Source organism: Bubalus bubalis, chromosome 4 (genome assembly GCF_019923935.1).
Source record: "Bubalus bubalis isolate 160015118507 breed Murrah chromosome 4, NDDB_SH_1, whole genome shotgun sequence".
In the NCBI taxonomy this organism is placed as follows: domain Eukaryota; kingdom Metazoa; phylum Chordata; class Mammalia; order Artiodactyla; family Bovidae; genus Bubalus; species Bubalus bubalis.
Genome location: NC_059160.1, coordinates 52459531 through 52481704, shown reverse-complemented (window position 1 = coordinate 52481704; position 22174 = coordinate 52459531). Strand labels below are relative to the sequence as shown.

At 39.8% G+C, this 22174-nt stretch overlaps 2 protein-coding genes across 10 annotated transcripts in view; one reads left to right on the top strand and one right to left on the bottom strand.

Annotated features, from left to right (window-relative positions):
* C4H12orf73 (chromosome 4 C12orf73 homolog) overlaps positions 1–1360 on the bottom strand; it is a 15331-nt gene extending 13971 nt beyond the window's left edge. The window contains exon 1 of one of the 7 annotated variants that reach the window (XM_044941424.1): positions 1231–1360. The gene's annotated coding sequence lies outside the window, so the exon portion shown is untranslated. Of the gene's footprint in view, positions 1–857; positions 1080–1230 lie in introns of those variants that run through there. The other 6 variants (XM_044941420.1, XM_044941423.1, XM_044941421.1 and 3 more) reach the window with 6 other exon arrangements.
* Positions 1199–22174, top strand: TDG (thymine DNA glycosylase). Of its 3 annotated transcripts, none has more exons than XM_006077204.3 (10): positions 1199–1332; positions 11040–11182; positions 13125–13369; positions 14278–14347; positions 15703–15838; positions 16043–16125; positions 16206–16300; positions 18869–19040; positions 19458–19550; positions 20214–22174. In XM_006077204.3, exons 1-10 carry the CDS (start codon positions 1310–1312, stop codon positions 20342–20344), a joined length of 1191 nt encoding a protein of 396 aa, XP_006077266.2. In that variant the 5' UTR covers positions 1199–1309; the 3' UTR covers positions 20345–22174. The 3 variants fall into 3 exon arrangements, with proteins under 3 accessions (XP_006077266.2, XP_006077265.2, XP_045021330.1); XM_006077203.3 differs by having other exon boundaries at positions 19458–19583; XM_045165395.1 differs by lacking the exon at positions 1199–1332 and adding an exon at positions 6489–6873 and having other exon boundaries at positions 19458–19583.

Genomic DNA, 22174 nt, shown 5'->3' with positions numbered 1-22174 from the left:
GTTGCTTTAAACCTTCTCCAGAGCAGTTAGCAAACCCAGAGAGAAAGAGGATGGGCTGTTGCTACTTCAGTCATTCAACAGATAGTCACTGAATACTGCCCATAACTCAGGTTCTGAGTGATATCTACCAATAAGCAGAATATTCATGTAAGTTCTGAAGAGTTTAAAAATGTTCGAAATTTCACTTAAGCAATTCATAATACAAATCAGTATTTCTGTATTTACTCATGAAAGCCCTTTTCTGAATCCTAGAATAAAGACAGAAACAGCAGAGCTTCCACCATTTCCCAGCTCGTATATTAATCAATGAGTGACAAAAAACCTGCTGTAAATCACTGAGATTTTGGACTCATCTAGTAAGACAGCATAAACTATGGAAAGCAGCCATGTCTCCCATCATGCAAACTAGAGAAACAGCAAAGCCTATTTTCATGCAGAGTTAATGAAGTCCTTATACAAAAACCAGTGATAACTTGAGAACTAATGAAACAAACACGAGGGGCAAAGTCATCAAGAAATGAAGGGTTAGCCCAGAAGGTTGAAAGGAGGAAGTCATACTTGAATGCCATCTACTCCCATAGACTTCGAACTTTTATATTTCTATACAATGAAAGTAAAGCAGAGAACAGCTTAGGTAAAGTTTCATTTTACAGAACCCTTTTACAATCACCGTCATTTCACATATTGAGACCCAATATGCTACAGTGCCCCGGAGCCCAAGTTTTCTGACTGTAAAGTCTCTTCTTTCTCTTACATCACAGTAATTACTTGGTAATTAATGCAAAGCACAGTTTTTTAATCATAATAAAATGTTGGGTGGAAAGGCCGGATAGTTCTAACAAGCATAAAATCCGCACCTACACAGCGCCGAAGACTTCACCAACTCGCAAGCACCCCCCTACCCGGGCATCACCGAACAGTCAGGCAGGACAAAAGCTTACGTCAGCAGAGTGCTTCCTCTCCCAGACTTTTTAACCTCCACCCTTCCCGAAAGGCCAACTGGCAACCAGAAGAACCAACGAGAGGAGCGCGAACGTAACTGGACGGCTGGTCATCACGTGATAACCACAGGGCGTGGGATTTGGCTCTGAGCAGAAGGAAGCGCAGGGCTGAGGGTGGGGCTGGCCTAGTGGGGGAGGGGGAATTGGAAGCTTGGGGGAGGAGCCTGTGCACCAGCCACTATCCGAGTTCTGCCAGCAATCGAGTCCGAGTGTCTGGTTATTACCGTACCGCCATTCGTGCGCCGCGGTACTACAGAGTCGCTGGGTTGCCGGGCCCGAGTAGCTGCGCGCTCGAGCGGCAGCAGGGAATGGAAACAGAGAACGCGGGCAGGTAAGGCCGGGGCGGAACACCACCCCTCCCCCCGCGCCCCTCATCGCGGGACAGGCCGCGAGCGCGCGCGCGCACACACACGCACGCACACGCGCACGCACGCCGGGGTTCCTTAAGGCCACGTGGTCCTTGTAGCAAGGTCCGGGCCGCGCATGCGCAGTGATGGCCCGCTCAGGCCACTTTTTACCTAAGTCCTTCCAGACACTTAGCTGACATTAAAATGCGGTCGTAAGCAATCTGCAGTCTCCAATTAATGTTTCCTCCCAGTTACTTTTCTCCGCTACATTTCCCCTCACCCTCTATTATCATACACAGCTGTAAAGATGAAGTGTCACATGTATCACTCTGTGTGTGTGTGTGTGTGTGTGTGTGTGTGTGTTAGTCGCTCAGTCGTGTCCGACTCTTTGGACCCCACAGACTGTAGCCCACCAGGTTTCTCTGTCCATGGAATTCTCCAGGCAAGAATACTGGAGTGGATTGCAATTCCCTTCTCCAGAGGAACTTCCCAACCCAGGAATCGAACTCTGGTTTCCTGCATGGCAGGCAGATTCTTTACCGTTTGAGCTACAGGGAAGTCTCTCTGTAGACTCTGTGTATCACTCTGGGAGTTTTCATCTCAGAGTTGTAGGTTTACTGTGGCTTTCTTCCTCAAAGGTGTACCTAAGGGGCACGAGGTGGATAACGTTGCCATTCTAGAGCTCTTGAATTCTGAAACTAGGAATAACACTTCCAATAAGTTGTCTAAAATTGTGTTCTAGTGGTCTTGGGGACGATCTTAAGTATTTACTTGTCATGTGCCCTTTGGGGAATGTGAGGTGCGTGGGGACTTTTGCAAAAGCAGAGATTTCGAAATTGGAACCTCTGATGGAAAGCCAAATGAAAAACTAAGTGTAAAGGAAAAAAATGTTTACATCGGAATACCATACTGCTAGACCTCATTAAGAATTATCCTGATTTGGGGCTCTAAATTGGGGAAGACACTGAAGTTCTCTGGGCCTGTTGATGTCTGTAAAATAGGGCGTCTGTGGAATCTGGTTCTGACATGCTGTGAGTCAGTGTTAGGTGGAAGGGGAGTGCTTTAGTAACCAACAGAGATTGTCTTAAAGTTTAGGGAAGGAGATAAAGTGCAGACTTCATCCTGACATTATGAATCAAATCCTGAAATAAAGAACTCCATTTCTTTCCCTAAAGAACTTTACAAATAAAACTTGTGGAAATCGCTCCTGTCTTTATGATCTTCATTCAGATCAGAATTGAAACCTGGGTAAACGCCTACCATCAAATAGATTGCAGTCATCTCTCTTGTATCCATAGATTTGTTCCAGGCCCTTCGGAGACACCAAAATCTGTATGCTCAATTACCTTAAAAAAATATGGCAGAGTCCAGTTGGCCATTGTGTAGGTTCTAGAATGCACACGGGGAGTGTCTTACAGCAAAGTAATAGGTTTCTCTGGTACAATGTTTAGCTCAAAACTGTCTGACTTCTATTTGGTCTTAACTGAATCCATTGCCTTATAGACCATTTTTTATTCTGACTTAACATTTTCACTTTGGGAAGTATGGGTGACTCTGTGTTAATACTCTAAGGAGTATTTTGTTGGGGATTCTGAAATGACTCAGGCCCCTGGTAATCCTGAGAAAGTAGTGCTTTGTCATCCTTGACTTTGTGCTCATCATGGAATGTTTGGTATAGTTAATTTCCTTTTTATTTTGGAAGAGATTAATTTCAAAAAACTACATTTTATAGATGTAGACCCTTTTTTTAAGAATGAGAAGAGAGTTCAAGAGTCTTAAAAAGTACTAACCAGAGAGAAGAAAAGGAAGAAGAGGACCCGTGTATGTTTCTAATGAGCTCAAGCATGAAAAAGAGATTTACCAAAGATAGGAAGTAGGATGCTGAATCAATAACTGGAAAGGTGTGAAACAGACCACTGAGAATACAGACAGGAAAGATTAACCTTCAAATGAGATTGGAACTTTCTAGAAATGTTAAAGAGACTAAGAACTTGTTTTCATTAGTGTAGACAACAAGAAGGACAAGAAAGGTTTGGGTTTTCTTCCTAGTTCACTGACATGTTGTTAGATGACAGAAAACATAAGCACTTAGTTCTGATTTTGATTTTTCATTTCATGTTAAGAAAATTGAGTGTAGATGGAAAATGGCAAATGGATGTCTGTAAGAGAGATGTAAAGCTCAAGATCAATGAGGGCATTTAAGAGAAGTTTCAGCTGCTCTAGCAGAAATCGTGTTTCCTGGCCCAAATCAGTTGTATTTCAAGTGAGAGGCAAGATTACAACATTCTTTAAGAATCTGCAGAAAACAGCGGAGGGGCCTTAAGCCCAAATACAAACACATGGGTCCCTTTTATTTTCCAAAAGTAGACTGTACCATGGAATTTACTGACTTTGATCCTCAATAAAATTTTCATTTCTCAGTGGTTATTGAGCATATTTAAAAGGATACTGATCATTAGGCACAAGTGTGAGTTGAATAAAGCAAGACCTACCCAGCTAGGTTCTTTCCCCTTTTGATAATGATACTAGGTTAGATAGCATCAGAAGGAGATGACAGGAGTACCTAAAATATTTCATCATCTCCTGTTTCCTTTGGTTTTGTTATGACAAATGTATTATATACCAGGCACTGTTTGGGGATTTTGTTTGCTTTTTTGTTTTGGGTCTCATGGCTTATGGGATCTTAGTTCCCCAGCCTGTGCCATCAGCAGCTAAAGCTGAGTCCAAACCACTGGACCACCAGGGAATTCCCTACCAGTCTCTGTTTTAAGTGTTCTACATGTGTTAACTAATTTAATCCTAAAAATCAATAAATTAGGTGCTTTTCTTCCTATTTTACAGATGTGGAAGCGAGGATGTGAAAAGGTTAAGGAACCTGCCTACAGGGCTAGTTAGTGGCAGAGCTGAAGTTTGAATCCAGGCAGTGTAACTTCAAAGTCTAATTCCACTGCCTCTTGTGGGAAGATGAGGATGGAATGGTGGTGGTCATATTCAGTTCAGTTCAGTCACTCAGTCGTTTCCAACCCTTTGCGACTCCGTGAACCGCAGCATACCAGGCCTCCCTGTCCATCACCAACTCCCAGAGTTCACTCAGACTCACGTCCATTGAGTCAGTGATGCCATCCAGCCATCTCATCCTCTGTCGTCCCCTTCTCCTCCTGCCCCCAATCCCTCCCAGCATCAGAGTCTTTTCCAATGAGTCAACTCTTCGCATGAGGTGGCCAAAATACTGGAGTTTCAGCTTTAGCATCATTCCTTCCAAAGAAATCCCTGGGCTGATCTCCTTCAGAATGGACTGGTTGGATCTCCTTGCAGTCCAAGGGACTCTCAAGAGTCTTCTCCAACACCACAGTTCAAAAGCATCAATTCTTCAGTGCTCAGCTTTCTTTATAGTCCAACTCTCACATCCATACATGACTATTGGAAAAACCATAGCCTTGACTAGATGGACCTTTTTTGCCAAAGTAATGTCTCTGCTTTTTAATATGCTGTCTAGGTTGGTCATAACTTTCCTTCCAAGGAGTAAGCGTCTTTTAATTTCATGGCTGCAATCACAATCTGCAGTGATTTTGGAGCTCCAAAAAATAAAGTCAGCCACTGTTCCCACTGTTTCCCCATCTATCTGCCATGAAGTGATGGGACCAGATGCCATGATCTTCGTTTTCTGAATGTTGAGCTTTAAGCCAACTTTTTCACTCTCCTCTTTCACTGTCATCAAGAGGCTCTTTAGTTCCTCTGCCCTTTCTGCCATAAGGGTGGTGTCATCTGCATATCTGAGGTTATTGATATTTCTCCCGGCAATCTTGAGTCCAGCTTGTGCTTCTTCCAGCCCAGGGTTTCTCATGATGTATTCTGCATATAAGTTAAATAAGTAGGGTGACAATATACAGCCTTGACGTACTCCTTTTCCTATTTGGAACCAGTCTGTTGTTCCATGTCCAGTTCTAACTGTTGCTTCCTGGCCTGCATACAGGTTTCTCAAGAGGCAGGTCAGGTGGTCTGATATGCCCATCTCTTTCAAAATTTTCTACAGTTTATTGTGATCCACACAGTCAAAGGCTTTGGCATAGTCAATAAAGCAGAAATAGATGCTTTTCTGGAACTCTCTTGCTTTTTCGATGATCCAGCAGATGCTGGCTATGGTGGTCATATGGGATGAAATCAAAACTGCTTTACTACCGAGAGTCAAAGGCAGATGAAAGAGAGTCTATACTGATGTGCCATGTAGTCCTCCTACCCCAGCTTTTCACAGTTTAACAGCTTTGAGGTGGTAATGGCGTGCTGATAAAATATTTGAGTGACCCAGCTCTGGGAGGGGTTTGTGGAATTGATAGACTGTCAGAATCCAGGTTAGTCCCAACTGACTAGAATGTGAAGCATCTTTTAGTGTGAGATGAGGGAGCAGCAGTGAAGGGCAGCTTTCACTGATGGTAAACTCAGTACGAATCAACAGTATAATGTGGGTGCCAGGAAAGCTAATGTAATGGATTTTGTTATGTGTCTCCAGAATGAAGAATTTGATCACCCTGCTCAGTTTCAGGTCAATGAGGCTATGGAGTATTTTTATTTTATCTTAAGCTCCAGAAAAATGATCATATAGAAAGGAAACTTGAAATTATGCTGTATGCAGAAGAGTTCAATAAATTGGGGGTTCTGGCTCATTCTGTTTTTAGGTTCACAGTATCTAAATAGACTCGGCACAGCAAGTACCCCGTAATGCATGGTGAAAACACACATTCCCACTTAGCAATATTGAATGTAGACTTTAGATATTTCAGTTCAGTTCAGTTGCTCAGTCATGTCTGACTATTTGCAACCCCATGGGCTGCAGCACACCAGGCTTCCCTGTCCATCACCAAGTCCCAGAGTTTACTCAAACTCATTGAGTCAGTGATGCCATCCAACCATCTCATCCTCTAGCGTCCCCTTCTCCTCCCCTCTTCAGTCTTTCTCAGCATCAGGGTCTTTTCCAGGGAGTCAGTTCTTTGCATCAGGTGGCCAAAGTATTGGATTTTCAGCTTCAGCATCAGTCCTTCCAGTGAATATTCTGGACTGATTTCCTTTAGGATGACTGATTGGATCTCCTTGCAGTCCAAGGGACTCTCAAGAGTCTTCTCCAACACCACAGTTCAAAAGCATCAATTCTTTGGCGCTCAGCTTTGTAGTCTTTTAGATAGCTAGGATAGTATTTCATCATAATTTATGTAATAGTCCCTTCTGGTTGAGCAGTTGGTTTATTCAACATTGATATTTTGTAAGTGTTCAGTGTTATATATGCTTGTTTAAATGAAGCTAATAAAATGTTGCTGTGTTGTTTGTGTCTATCCAGAATTCTTATGTTGAAACCTCTAAGCCCCAGTGTGGACATTGGGAGATGGGGTCTTTTGGAGGTGATGAGGCCATGAGGCCCAAGCCCACCTAAACGGGAGTAGTGTCTCTGTGAAAGAGGTCCCAGAGAGACCCCTCACCCCTTCTGCCATGTGAGGACACAGCAAGAAGGCAACCTAAAATGAGCCAGAAAGCAGGTACTCTCCACACACTGAATCTGCCAGCACTTTGAACTTGAACTTTCCAACCCCCAGAACTGTGAGACACAGATATTTGTTGTTTATAAGCCACTCAATCTGTGGTGTTTTGTCTAGCAACCTGAAGGGACTAAGACAAATATATTTAGGGAAAAAGCAACTTACATCTTTTTTTTTTAATTTCATTATACATTAAAAATAAATTTTATTATTTTAACCAGATTTAAATGTTCAATTTAATGACTTTTATTTTATTATTTTTTAAAATATAAATTTATTTTGATTGGAGGTTTATTACAATATTGTATTGGTTTTGCCATACATCAACATGAATCCACCACAGGTATACACGTGTTCCCCATCCTGAACCTCCCTCCCCGTTGAACTTACATCTTCAACTTACATCTTTAGAACAGTGGAAAATGACTGAGGATTAAAGAAGTTACTCATCTTAGAGAAACCTCCAAGTGTTGGTTTTTTTAAATACAGCAAAATCCGAATTAACTGGACTCCTTACTTAATCGACTGTGTGTGTTTGTATGTATTTTGAGAAAGACAGTTCAAAAATGCACACTTCATCAAATTTCAGACAGTGGTAGAAAACCAGTCCTTTGAGCACTGTTCAAGTGAAGAGGGTGTTCTATGGAGGCTAGGAGAGAGTAGAGGGTTAACTGCAGGCAAAGCGGAGGGGTGCAAAACCATCATCCTGAAGACAGACAGAGATGATAGGGGACAAAAGTCAACAGGGAAGTAAAATCATTTATCATGCTCCTGAGTTGGATATCAGGGAATTACAGAAAATTACAGTGTTTCAGGGCCTCTTCTGAGTCTGGACAGATTTGGTCCTATTTCCTGCACTTTCTCCTTATATGTGGAAATCACAGAAATCTCCCCCTCATTTTCATGGGGAGGGAAGGGAGGTCCTGAGAGGGTGAATGGCTTAACTAACTGTGCCTCTTCTGCTGTCTCTCACACAGAGAAAAGTATTGTTATAAACACTGCAGAATTCTGATACGAAGGGGCAGTTATCCTATGTTTATATACACAGCAAATGTATTTAGGAATTATATCCACATTAAGTTTGAAATAGGTTCATGCTGCTTCCAAACTTAACCTTTATTAGTAATAGGAATGAAATTATCCAGAATTGCAGTTCATGAAGGTTTTCGTACAGGTGGAATGCTGTCTTCTGCCAAGTAGTAAGAATGTTGTAGGCCACCCTCTTTCCTTTTGTTCCAGCTATTGTTAAGAAGCTGTTAAGATGATCAAGCTAAATCAAATGCTCAGAAAGAGTATATTTCCTCAGAACTTACACATTCTATTATCCATAGCCTTCTGTGTTTCCTTTCTAATTCATCTTATGATAAAGTGCCAGGGATAATTTTAGAACGATTAAGGGGTACATCTATATTATAGACAAGTTTCTGAATTTTTTTTTCCTAAATTGATACACATCTCTAAAATAAGACCGCATTTTCTCTTATTTTTTTACTTTTTCGTCAGCCAGTTGACATCTAAAACTTCGATTTTCAGTTTTTGAACCTCAGAATTTAATGATCTGATAGTATGCTAACGGAGCCACATTTTAGACATTTTTTAAGTTCACAACCCTTTTGTAATGTGAACGTTGTTTCCCTGATTTATATATTTTGCTGCTGCTGCTGCTAAGTCACTTCAGTCGTGTCCGACTCCGTGCGACCCCATAGATGGCAGCCCACCAGGCCCTGCCGTCCCTGGGATTCTCCAGGCAAGAATACTGGAGTGGGTTGCCATTTCCTCCTCCAATGCATGAAATTAAAAAGTGAAAGTGAAGTCGCTCAGTTGTGTCCGACTCTTAGCGACCCTATGGACTGCAGCCTACCAGGCTCCTCCGTCCATGGGATTTTCCAGGCAAGAGTATTGGAGTGGGGTGCCATTGCCTTCTCTGTTATATATTTTAGTAGTGGATTTTTGTGAAGTGCTCAAAATGGGACAGATGGGTGAAACTCAGAGCCGTAACAGTAAACATGGGGGAGAGTGAGACGCCGTCCTGATGACGCTGTGACAAGCTAAGAACAGACCTTCCCACACGCTTTTGGCCGCTCACTCACCATGACCACAGGAGTGTTCTTTTATATATTCAAGCTGAATGGGGCTCTTGGCATCTCAGGACCCTGTTACTGGCCACAATCAAAAATCACATTATATCTTACTAGAATTTCCAGAGGGCAGCCACACAAGATCGCTCGACTAACTCAGCTATATCTAGCTCCTCATTAGAATATCTGAGTCTTTAACATGGAACAACTGGTTCATCCAAAAGTGCTGTGAGTGTTACTAAAGAAAAGTGTGGAAAAAAAGGACATTTGACTTCATGCCAGGCAAGGTTTAAGCCCTTTGCTTCTTTTCAATTTTACATCTTAATTTCTAGTCCTTTCCTACATGCTTTCTCTACGTGCAGCCTTGGCTCACAATGCCGTTTTGTATTCTTTTCCACTTTATATTAAACATTCTCTGTGCTTTTAAATATTAATAAACTTAATTTTTGTAACTGCATAGTATTCTCATGTTGATGTACTGTAGTATACTAAATCACTGTATTGTCTTTATTTTTTGTATAAATCGAAAACTATATTTAAAGAAATAAAACTCTTTTAAGATAGTTTGATATCGTTCTCACTAATTCTCCACCTTTTCTTTACCATCTTACCCCTTAGAGACAGCTTGAAGCTAAAATGCTTTTCCAGTGGTTTGTCCCTTGAGTTTGGGGCCCAGTCTTTCTTTCAGTATCCAGTGCTCTAGCCTAGCTACTCCGCCAATATTCTGTGATCCTGTGCCTGCATGGGCCATTTAAGTTTCTTCTGGAAATGTTTTGGTTTGCCTTTTTAAAAGAACAAAAAACATTTTATTAAGATATGATTTACATGTTGTGAAGCTCACCCATGTACAATTTTTTTTTTTAAGTTCGCCTTTTTAACCTCTGCTTTATGAGCACCCTGTTTTCTTTCCCCACACGTCACAGAAAGCGAAAACCATTAAGTAGAGTAGCTTGTCAGAAAAAACATGGCTTTTCTCTGCAAATGGAAAACGTCGTTACTCCTTTTATTTCCTAGTGCTTTTCTTCCTTTTGCATGTTTAATGGCATTTTTTGGCATCAGCTGTCACTCGAGTTTCATAAAACGTGTGTTTACTTCCCTAGCTCTGTGCTGATAGCAACAGCTTGCAGTAGTAGTTTACAGCCCCCAGAAATACTTCTGGGCATTATTGTGAAGGCCTGTGTTCCTTACACTGAACAAAACACTTTGAACAGCGTTTAAATTGTGTTCAGAAGAGAAGTTTAGAGTGGTCTTTCCCATAAATACACAGATATTTATAGAAATATCTATTTCTAACCCTCATTTAATGGCAAAAAATCCAGCGACCATTAAAAAACAGATGGCGGGGTAGGATGGGGAGATGGTGGTCAAAGGGCGCAAAGCTCAAGTTATAAGATTGACAGGTTCTGGGGATCTAGAATAGAATGTACAGCATGGTGATTCTAGCTGATGATCCTGAAGGATGCACTTGAAAGCTGCTGAGAGAGCAGATTTGAAACGTTCTCACCACAAAAAAGAAATGGTAATTAGGTGCCCTGGTGGAAGTGTTGGCTAAGGCTTTGATGGTAATCATTTTGTAGTATATGTGTGTCAGGTCAGCTCTGTTGTACACATTAAACCTAAACAGTGTTGCAATGTATCAACTATATCTCAATAAAGCTGAACATAAAAAGGTTACATTGCAGAGGATTTCTGTGACAAGAGAATTAGATACTGAAGATAGGAATACAAATTATTTTTGTGGATATTTCAACTCTGTATGAGTTCGTGGGCCTTTCAGCTCTGCTAGAAAATTCCCATGATCTCATTTCAGGGAATTTTAGGCTTGCCTGACAGGACTGGTAAGTTTTACTGATGACACATCAGTGTGTAAGAGTTAATTATAGTTGGTTGGTAGGCGCCAGGTGAAGATTGGATAAATGTACATATGGGAATAGATCTTCCACCTCTCTTTGCTCCTGTTGTCAACTCTAAATAAATTCTATAATCTGGTTGGAAATAATTGAATCCTGGGGGTTTTTAAGAGCAGATCATTTAAACTTACATTTGGGTAATTTTGTCTTCCTGTCTTATCCTTAATTGTTCTTTCAGCTATTCTCTTCAGCAAGCTCAAGCTTTTTATACATTTCCACTCCAGCAAATGATGACTGAAGCTCCTAACATGGCAGTTATGAACGCACAAGAAATGCCAACCGAAGCTCCAGCCCCAGCACCCACTCAGGAACCCACACAAGGTAGTTTTCGCCAGGATAGTTTGGAAAATTGCCATGGCATCAGCCAACTTATTTAAGAAAGGGTTTAATGATGAATTTTAACTCTGTTTTTGTGTTAAAAAAATTTAATCTACTTTTTAAGTACTTACTATGTTTCAGGCACTCTGATAGGTTTGGGGGGATAAAAGAACATAGCTTCTGCCCTCAAATCATCTCATAGGAGGAAATAAAAGTGGATGTGAAACTCCTCAGCATACCAAGTGGTGAAGAGGAACACAGGATGCTGTGGGGCTGGCACCTAACTCGGACTGATGCTCAGAGGCAGCTTCATGGAGCTCTGAAGTTCAAGGGTGAGGGAGCAGTACAGGAAGAATGGGAGGAGGAAAGTTCCAGGCTGAGGGAGCGGCATGCATCAAACTATAGACGTGAGGAAGCATGACATGGTTGAAAAACCATAATTCTCTGTCATTGGAGAGTGGAGTGGAGCAAAGAAGTAGTGAGAGAGGAGTCTAGATAGGGGGCAAGCAAGGCTTGTTTAACCTAAAGAATGTGTGTTCTGTTCTGAAGGCAATAGGAAGCTATAGACAGAATGGAAACAGAGTGACTTAATAAATAGATTGACATTTGAATATTCAAGAGAATAGACTGTAGCAGAGATATGTAAAATATATAATAATATAAATAAAATAAGATGGTGGAGAGCAGGGCAGAACTTGGACATATGACCATGTTAATGGATTTCATGCAGGGGGATGAGGAAGATAGAGGAGTCTGGAAGTCACTCCCAGGCAGTTGGAAGAAGGAGGTACCATTCACCAAGACAGAGAGTTAGAAGAGAAGGACAGATTCAGCAGTGGATGGTGGGGAGAGGGTAATGATTTTCCCCCGTGCATCAGTGTGGTGTGAGGAGAGTGCTGAGTTTCCGTTTATGGTTGCAGAGCACGTGTAAGTCCACTGCGTTGAAGGTCCCCCTGCCTTCAACGTCTCTGTTTTTCTGGGCAGAAAGCACTAGGACAGCTACAAGCTGATGGAGGTGGACCCCTTGGCACAGGCAGTGGCTGAAGCAATGTGAGGAGAAAGAGGATGGATGGAAGGCTCAGATGAGAAAACGCCAAATAATAGTGGAATAGGGTGGGGGCCTGAGAGATGAAGAGCCATATTAGGGGAGTTGCGGGTAAAAAGGCAAGCCTTCTTGTTGGATAATTTTATGTCACTGGTTCTTGTCCATGGGTAATTTTCCCCTGAGGGGCTTATGGCATTGTCTGGAGACACTTGGTCATCGTGACTGGCAGGATGCTACTGGCATCTAGTGAGTAGAGGCCACTGTTGCTAAATTATTCCGCCTAAGATGTCAGCGGGGCCAGAGTTGAGAAACTGTTTAAGGTCCTGAGATCAGAGTCCTAGTCTTACCTTTAGACAAACACTGCCAGCCCAGAGAATTCATCCCTGGCATCTCTCAATTCACCTCCTCGACTATGTGAAGAACAGAATATACACTCAGTTCAGGGGAAAGAAGCCCGCAAACCATTTGAAGTTTTCTTCTGCTGGAAATTACGGGGAAACTGAGTTAAAATGTTTCCTTTCCTCCCTGTTTTTCTATTTGTTCTTTCATTTGTTCATTTAATTATTTATGTATTTACATTTAGAATTCTTATAAATGGTATGTAGCTACTTTGTGTCCCTGGAGAAGCCATGATGCCAGGTAAGAGTGTATGGAAAATCAATCTGTGATTGTTAAGGATCTCTCATCCCAAGAACTGCCAGCAGAGGAAGGAAGGTGGGGTTGGGACCACATAGACCCAGTTCTCCGGTGAAGGAAGGGGGAGACATTACAGAGGACAGTGATGTCATGAAATAGAAGAGAAAGCTAAGGATATTGATGGGTGACTTTTCTGAGAAAGCTGCATAACGTTTTTAAGTTAAGGTTTTCTGCAGCTATATCCTGGAAATCATTGTGTTTCAGAGACTCCTCCAAAAGGAAGGAAAAGAAAACCCAGAACAACAGAACCAAAAACACCAGTGGAGCCCCCAAAACCTGCTGAGGCCAAAAAATCTGGCAAGTCCACAAAGTCAAAAGAAAAGCAAGAAAAAATTACAGACACATTTAAAGTGAAAAGAAAAGTGGACCGTTTCAATGGTGTTTCAGAAGCTGAACTTCTGACCAAGACTCTACCAGACATTTTGACCTTCAATCTGGACATTGTAATTGTAAGGATTTTGTCCTCCTTTGGGTTTATAAGTAACATTGGTGGATTAACGTGACTTAACCATATCCTTGCAAAGAGCATTTTGCCGAAAAGAACCGTTTCTGAGAATCCTTTTGGTGGTAAATGGTGTCACCTTCTTCAGGTTGTATTATATCGGTGTGTTTAAGATGGTGGGCTCTAGGGCAAGGCTGTCTGGTTTCAGATGTTGCCATGTGGGTGTATGACCATGGGCAAGCTTTAGCCTTCCTGAACACTTAATTTGCTCGTTGGTGAAGCAGGCGTGATGAAGGGATGGAGTGGGTCCTCTGGCAATTACACGAAATGATCCACACGAATCATTTAGGTTGCATGACACTGTGGTTTCTCCATGAATGAAAACACTGATTTTGAACTTTGATTTTTGTCCATAACTGTAATAAGAAACATCAGCATGTAGACAACTGTGTAGGTGATGTAGAGTCAGCTGCTTTTGGGGAGCTGAGAAACAGACTTAAAGCTGGACATGAACTCTGGTTGATTGATTGTTCCAGGACAGTTGGGAATGAGGGTGCTGGGGATATAAGAGACTCAAACTGGTTTTTAAAAGCAACAGCAAGGAATTCCCCATTGGCCTAATGGTTAGGAGTCCAGGCCTTCACTATCAGAGCCCAGGGTTAGTCTCTGGTCAGGAAACATTCCCCAAGCCACACAATGCAGCCACAAAGGAAAAAAAAAAAGGCAAAACTTTAATATAAAGGAAATCTCTTTCCCCAAAATGGAAAACTTTGTTCCGATCAAGAGTAGATAATTGATAAAGCTTATGATGCTGAATTAAATTTTTATTTTAATCAATTCACCACTCCTCCACAGAAGCCCTAAGACATAAGCCTACTTTTCAAGACTAAAATATATAAACATTTTGTTTTGTAGATTGGCATAAATCCAGGACTGATGGCTGCTTACAAAGGGCATCACTATCCTGGGCCTGGAAACCATTTTTGTAAGTGGTTAACCTTCTTTTACTATTTTACTTTTAAACTAGATGTCCTTGTTAATAGTTTGGGTTGTCTGTTTTTTTTTAAACCAAAATGTGTTTTTAAAAAGAAACTGGTTGAGTAAGTATACATACATCTTTTCAATGTGTGTGTACAAAAAAATGAAAGGTGTAAAATCCTCTGACACTTAACATTTTGGTTTATAAGAGTGGAGGGATATGGAAAGGAATACTTTCTCTGTTTTTTGTTTTCAGTGAGTTTTACTATCTTTTTTTAAAACAATTTTTCTTTTTTTAGTTGTTATCTACAGAATATTAACAGTAATCATGCCAATGCAGACACAAAACTTAATACCTTTCCAGAGTTCTACTCATCTTATTAACTAGGAGAAATGAAATACATTGGCCATCAAGTTGTAGTAGTTAAGAAATGCTCTGATTGTAGACATTCTCTACGGATAATTTCCATCTAGCAGAAATTAGTATTAAAGACCCTCATACTTGTAGAGTGAGCTTTAAAACCAAGTATAACTCCTGTTGTATTATCTTATATATAAAGCATCTTATGCGATTCATGGGGTCGCAAAGAGTCGGACACGACTGAGCGACTGATCTGATCTGAACAGACAATCAGGAGTGCAACAGATTATCAGGAAACACTAGCTGATTATCTTAGTGCAGCATTTAGAAACTTCTAGGACAGGGGACTTCCCTGGCAGTCCAGTGACTCAGCACTTACACTGCAGGGGCCATGGGTTCAGTCCCTGGTCAGGGCACTAAGATCCTACATGTATGCAGTGCAGCCAAGAAAAAAGAAAAGAAAAACACTTTTAAGACAAATGATAGTAATATATTTTTAGAACTAATAACATGTTGTCTCCATTATTTGAAAAAAAAAATTTCTAGAGATATTTCACTTTTTATTTTCTCCTCTGTCAGTATGTCTGAAGCCCTGAGTCACTGGTGTATATTTTATCTGTTTGGGGTTTTCCAGGGGCAGGTGGTGTTACTTCCAGTTGTTAAAAAGCGAAACAGTTTCAGAGTTTACTACGCTGCCTAGCTGTATACTCAACAAGCATTTCCTTTGACCCCCTATTAAAAGGAGATAAATAATAGTGATACTTCATAAGATAGCTATGATGATTAAATGAAATAATCCATATGAAGGACTTAGCATAGTACCCAGCACATAATAACTGCTTGGTATGGTATTTGACCTATGTTATAATTTTTAAAATATACTAAATCTTTTTTCTTTTTTTTAATTTCAAGAATAGACCCACATAATTCATGGGGCAGAAAAACCTTTGACCTACAGAAATAAACTGAACTTTTTCTAAATTAAACTCTCTTGTTCACAGGGAAGTGCCTATTTATGTCAGGGCTGAGTGAGGTCCAACTGAGTCACATGGACGATCACACTCTACCAGGGAAATATGGTATTGGATTTACCAATATGGTGGAAAGGACAACACCAGGCAGCAAGGATCTTTCCAGGTGATTATGGAACATTCGGTTTGATAGGTTGGAACCTTCACCATACTTGTGCCGTACACACTCCAGGAGCATGCTAGGTATCTAACTAGTTCAAGCTGAGCATAGCAGTTTTATGATTTGCTCTTTTATTGAAAGCTGTCTGAATTTAGCACATTATAAATACTGCCATATTTATATTTTGACTACTTTTTAATTCCATTTTAGTAAAGAATTTCGTGAAGGAGGACGTATTCTAGTGCAGAAATTACAGAAATATCAGCCACGGATAGCAGTGTTTAATGGAAAATGTAAGATTTACTTTTAAATTTTATCTTTTTTCTTCGATTAACATTATGGGCAATGTAAATATATTTGTATTTCATTTTAGGTATTTACGAAATTTTTAGTAAGGAAGTTTTTGGAGTAAAGGTTAAGAACTTAGAGTTTGGACTTCAACCCCATAAGATCCCAGATACAGAAACTGTAAGTCCTTAAAACTGCATTTGTAAATCAGATAAATACAAATTTTTTTCTAGCTTGTTTTCCCTTTTTATTTGTTCTGTCCAATTGTAATTTTTGCCATAAAAAAAAAACACTGTATTTTGTGGAATAATATCTGCATAGTAACTTGAACTAATAGTTGCCGATTAATTCAGATACTTTTACAGTTATATTAGAAAAAGAAACATTTGTCAGATAAATGCCTTTATAACATTACATTAGTTACATTATTTGGCCAAAATATTGAGAGGAGGTTGCTCACATGCTGCATTCAAAATACATTTAACAGGATGTTCTTGCCAAATGCTAGTGGGTTAGCCCTTATTCAGTTGCGAAACAAACATGTAAATATAGACACAGTCCTGATCAGTGAAGCTGCTTATCACCCTTTGTTGGTGTATCTTGGCCCAGTCTCACATTAGAGCCATATAAACAGAACAGCCCAGTCGCAGACAGGCATCCTGCCAACCTGACTGGCATAAGGCAGGCCCTTATACATAAGGGCATCATACAATAACACATTGGTTTTAAAACTCTATATAAATTTCTGTGGACTTTCTGCAGACATTTGGTTCAAATTTTGCTTCTTAAATATAGTTTTAAGTTTTGTTTACAACTTCTGAAATAAAAATACACATGCACAGACTTCTGTGCTGTAGATGATTTTTTAAATGATAAGCCAATGTGCCAACAAGTTTCTGTGGAGACCTCGGAATACGGTTTCTGCTGCCAGTATATGTTTTAACTTCATTTGTAATTTCTTTTGTTTTTAACTAGTGAATGTGTAATTGATAAAGTAGGTTGTAGCACTGATCACTCTTTAAATAAAGGCATACCCTTGTCTCCTTGGGTAAAATTGCAGAGATGATTCACTCCTTCCTATAATTATTGTCCCTGAGATGCCAGAGGAGCCTTGGTATATCTCTTGGGACATGTGATCACAGTAGTGCAATAATAAGTGAATCTGAATCATATCGAGATAGGTAGCTTTGGCTCCTACAATGAATGATCTGTGAGTGCATTTGTCTTATAAAATGTACTCTTTATCATGAAATATTCATAGGTATTGATGATGTTAGTGATCCAGCTTTGAAAAACATCTGCGTTTTCAAGTTTCTGGATCACTTTAATTGAAGGCTGTCTTGAGATTGGAAAAATGTACTATTACAAAAACCTGGTAGCAGTTGTACCTCTGAATCAGGCTTTTCTAAATACTGCATAAGCAAAACAAAATAAGTCAATAATGGTTTGGGGTTTTTTTCTATAATACATGGTATAGAGGCCAATTTAAAAATTACAAAAAATTGCAACCGGGAAGTCCATGGTTGAGCAGTCTCACCCTTTTATATGTAAGGTATATGTTTTGATACACTCTGTGAAGATACATGTTTTGATACACTCTGTGAAGATATATGTTTTGATACACTCTGTGAAGATACGTGTTTTGATACACTCTGTGAAGGTACATGTTTTGATACACTCTGTGAAGGTACATGTTGTGATATGCTCTGTGAAGGTACATGTTTTGATACACTCTGTGAAGGTACATGTTTTGATACACTCTGTGAAGGACAGTTTGTCGCCATCATCCAAAATGATAAATGCAATATCCTGCTTTCTGACTATTCCATTTCTAGAAATTTACCCAACAGATACAGTCACATATATTCAAATTTAAATATGTACAAGGTTTTTCACTACAGTTGATAATATTAAAAGATTGGAAACAGCCTAAATGCCCGTAGGTAGATGCTGGTTAAATAAATTATGAAACTACTACACAGCTATAAAAAAGGGAACTTATTCCGATATAGATACCTGATACAGAGGTATCTCTGAGAGACATTGTTGAGTGAAAAAGCAGGGTGCAGGACAGGGAGTAGAGCATGTTACCATTTGTGTGGTTTTTTTTTAAATTTGATTCTAAATTCATGGAATATCTCTGGAACTAGCAATGTAGATTGCCTTTGGGAAGGAGAACTAGGTGGATAGAGACAGAATTAGGAGGAAAGACTTTTCGTTGTATAATTATATGCCCTTTTGTACAAACACTGAGGGGGGAAAAGACTCATTGGTTTTGATTTATTGACTTTGTAATAAGTAAATATTAGAAATTTGAACTCAAACACAACTGCTGTTACTGATTTTGCATATATTGATATGTGGTAAGTATCAAGTTATTGACCCAAAGAAAAAGAAGGTTTCTAATCTCAATACGGAGAAGGCGATGGCACCCCACTCCAGTACTCTTGTCTGGAAGATCCCATGGACGGAAGACCCTGGTGGGCTGCAGTCCATGGGGTCGCTGAGGGTCGGACACGACTGAGCGACTTCACTTTCACTTTTCCCTTTCATGCATTGGAGAAGGAAATGGCAACCCACTCCAGTGATCTTGCTTGGAGAGTCCCAGGGACGGGGGAGCCTGGTGGGCTGCCGTCTGTGGGGTCTCACAGAGTCGGACACGACTGAAGTGACTTAGCAGCTAAGCTCAATATGAGTGGATTCAGTAGAATTATAAGATTGCTGTAACTGTAACTGTTACGATTCTAGCTCTGCTACGTGATGCCATCATCCAGTGCAAGGTGCGCGCAGTTTCCTCGCGCCCAGGACAAAGTACATTACTACATTAAGCTGAAGGACTTAAGAGACCAGTTGAAAGGCATTGAACGAAACACAGACATTCAAGAAGTGCAATATACATTTGACCTTCAGCTCGCCCAAGGTACGGTACCATTAATCAGTCCTGTTGTTCGCGTCATGTATATCTACCTTATAGAAAGTATGTTGTGAATTTAAAAGCAGTAGAAAAGAAAACGATTTATTGGCAGCCAGAGTGTTCTGATAACAAGTGGTAGTCACTTTTAAAATCTCCTTTTACCAAGGGCTTCCAGTCTAATCTGAGTGTTACTACACATGCTGAGAAGCCAAGCAGGAGTGTAGGTCACCTAAAATTAAATCTCATAGGCTTTTACAGTTCTTAGGAGTTTATTTTGTTTATGTTAAAAGGAGTTTAATATGAAAGTTGTTTCCGTGGATGTGAAGTTCAAGAAAAAGATTTATTCTTGATAATTGCTGAATAAAGCTATCTTCAAAATTGTTACACAAAGTCAGTTTTAAATCCCTCTTACCCTCCTCACAGAGGATGCAAAGAAGATGGCTGTGAAGGAAGAAAAATATGACCCGGGTTATGAAGCAGCGTATGGCGGTGCTTACAATGAAAACCCCTACCCTGGTGAGCTTTGCGGATTCTCTTCAGATGGGCTGGGTATGTCCCCTCCGCCTTGTCTGTCCCTTTCAAAGACTTGGTTTTGCCAGGATTGGGGGAAAGAGGGTTTTTTGTTTGTTTGTTTTAAGAGAGAGTTAATTACTGAAGAATGGGAATGGAAATACAAAAATCTATCTAGTGACTGGGGGACTTCCCTGGTAGTCCAGTGGTTAGGATATCGCCTTATAGTACAGAGGGCCTGAGTTCAAGCCCTGGTTGGGGAGCTAAGATCCCACATGCCTTGCAGCCAGGAAACCAAAATAGAAGCAATATTTTAACAAATTTAATAAAGACTTTAAAATGGTCCACATCAAAAAAAAAATCTTTAAAAAGTCTATTTAGTGATTTAGAGTGAAAATGCCATGGTTATTTGATGTTCAACTACACAGGCTTTTACAGCTCATTTTCTTGAAGTTACTGACTCGAAGTCCTCCTTGGTGCATTTCCCTCCTTGAATAACAAGAATTTATCAGTCCTGTATCTTAGAATAGAAATTTAAGTTGTATTCAAGAAGCTTGCTTAGCTATTTTAGTAGCAACTCTCCTACAATAGACCGTTAAAATCTCCTAATTATATCACTTAAAGCTTTTAAATAATGTTCTTCTCCTCCCTCCCACACCCCCATCCCAGCTGCTGACAATGGAGAATCAACTTTCAGTGACATTCTGAATGGACAGTGGATGACCCAGTCGTTTACAGACCAGATCCCTTCATTTAGTAATCACTGTGGGACGCAAGAACAAGAAGGAAACCACGTTTAAGGATGGTGTTTTTCAGCCCTGCTTAAATGCTGCAGTTTTAATGCAGTTGTCAAGTGGCCCTCGGTTTGCTAGCTGAAGCATTTTATTCGTATTTTATTCGGGTGTTGTGATCAAGGTACAGTGGAGTCAACTGTACGAACCTAAGTAGTTTGGAAGGAAAAGGGGTTTTTCTGTATATGAGTTTTTGTATTTGAATTAACCATCATTCCAGCTTTTTTATAAAACTGTATTTCATTTATGAAGAAATTAATTTTCTTTGGGGTGTCACTTTTAACCTGTAATTTAAAAATGCAAGAGTCTGCATCTTTACACTTGACTATGAACTGTGCATAAACTTAGATGCACCATTCTCCCTTTTCATGCCTAAGAAGGGCATGCTGCTAATAAGATTCCTGCTGGTAAAGAGGCAAGTGTGCTGATTTTCATCTGTGAGGTTAACCCTTGGTGGAGTCTCATCTGGTAGTTTTTCACAGTGTTTAATGGGCTTCCTGAGTTGTGTTCACACTCAGGCCTCCTTGCTTTCCCAGTGGTGAGCATTTGTGAGGTTGTTTTGCAGTAGAAATATATAGAGTATGGCCTTGCAGCAGCAAGGTTAACCCGGCCTTACCTGCCAGGGCGTGAGCCCTGCCTTTGGTCCTCTCACCCCCATCTGCTGATCCTCTAGTAGGAAGAAACTTCTGCTGAGATGGTAAGTTCCAGAGAATGCAGAAAACCTTTTAAATTTCACTACTTCATCTGTGTTTTACTTGAGAGACATAATATTTGATAGGAAGGAGACTGAACCTCTCTCTCAGTATCTACCACCATTCTAATTTTATCCTCCTTGACTTGTAGCATGTAACATAGAAATGATGAGAAATGAACTTCCAGGTTGAGTAACAAGAGGCTGGAGGTTGTTTGATAATCTTATTTAAACTGGTGCTTTATGTACATGAGATGTACTAAAATAAATAATACAGAATTTTTCTTGCTAGATAAATCAAGTAAGCCAGTAATTTTAAAAAAATTATCTGCATCATTGCTGTTTGTTACTGTGGACTAAGTGAACCTCATGTCAAGGTTAGTTTGAAGTAATGTACTTTTGTGATTTTCTAATGCATATTCCATGGTGCTACAAATAGTCCAGACTACTAGGCCTGGTGGATATCAAAGCTGGGTATTCAGAAATGCCACTTGCATTTACTCCTGATCACATCTGAATATTCTGATTTTATTCCTACCCAGGGAGCATGTTGTTTCTCAATATGAAAATATTTATGAAGTTTTTTTTTCTAAAAGATTATATAGCCTGTTCTTTTTATAATAAGAGATACAAATTCTTGTGAATTTTAACATGGTTTTTAGCTGTAGCCATGATGGATTTTATTTTTCCTTTAGTCTAGGTCAAGCCATGTAAAAGTCATTCATATTATTTAAATCATGTACTGTATTGCTGTTTACATGGATGTTTTGTGCGGGTGCTTTTACGTGCCTTGCATCAGGGATTAGGAACAATTTAATTATTTTTTCATGGGATATGTAAAGCATGTAAGTAGGTATTGCTTTGGTTTTTAATGATTGTAATCTTTACATATTTTTTTTTTTTTTTGAGTGGAGAAAATATTCTTTAAATTATGGTGGACACTCACTAGAGAATGGGTTTAAGGATTTTTCCAAGCATACAATAATGGTGTTTTTCATTAAATATGACAGACGAATAGTACATGTTGATATATGCTATACATGAGAATATGAGACTTTTTCATTAAATAATATTGAAAAAGTTTTAAAATTCATTTGAAAGTCTGATTGTTTTTTACAATAAAAAATATTGAGAATGATTATCCTTAA

Excerpts from the sequence above, each read along its gene's own strand:
- TDG (XM_006077203.3), top strand. The coding sequence starts at position 1,310 with ATGGAAACAGAGAACGCGGGCAG. Across the intron at positions 15,839-16,042 it reads GGCAGCAAGGATCTTTCCAG|TAAAGAATTTCGTGAAGGAG; the intron begins GTGATTATGGAA and ends ATTCCATTTTAG. Across the intron at positions 16,301-18,868 it reads AGATCCCAGATACAGAAACT|CTCTGCTACGTGATGCCATC; the intron begins GTAAGTCCTTAA and ends TTACGATTCTAG.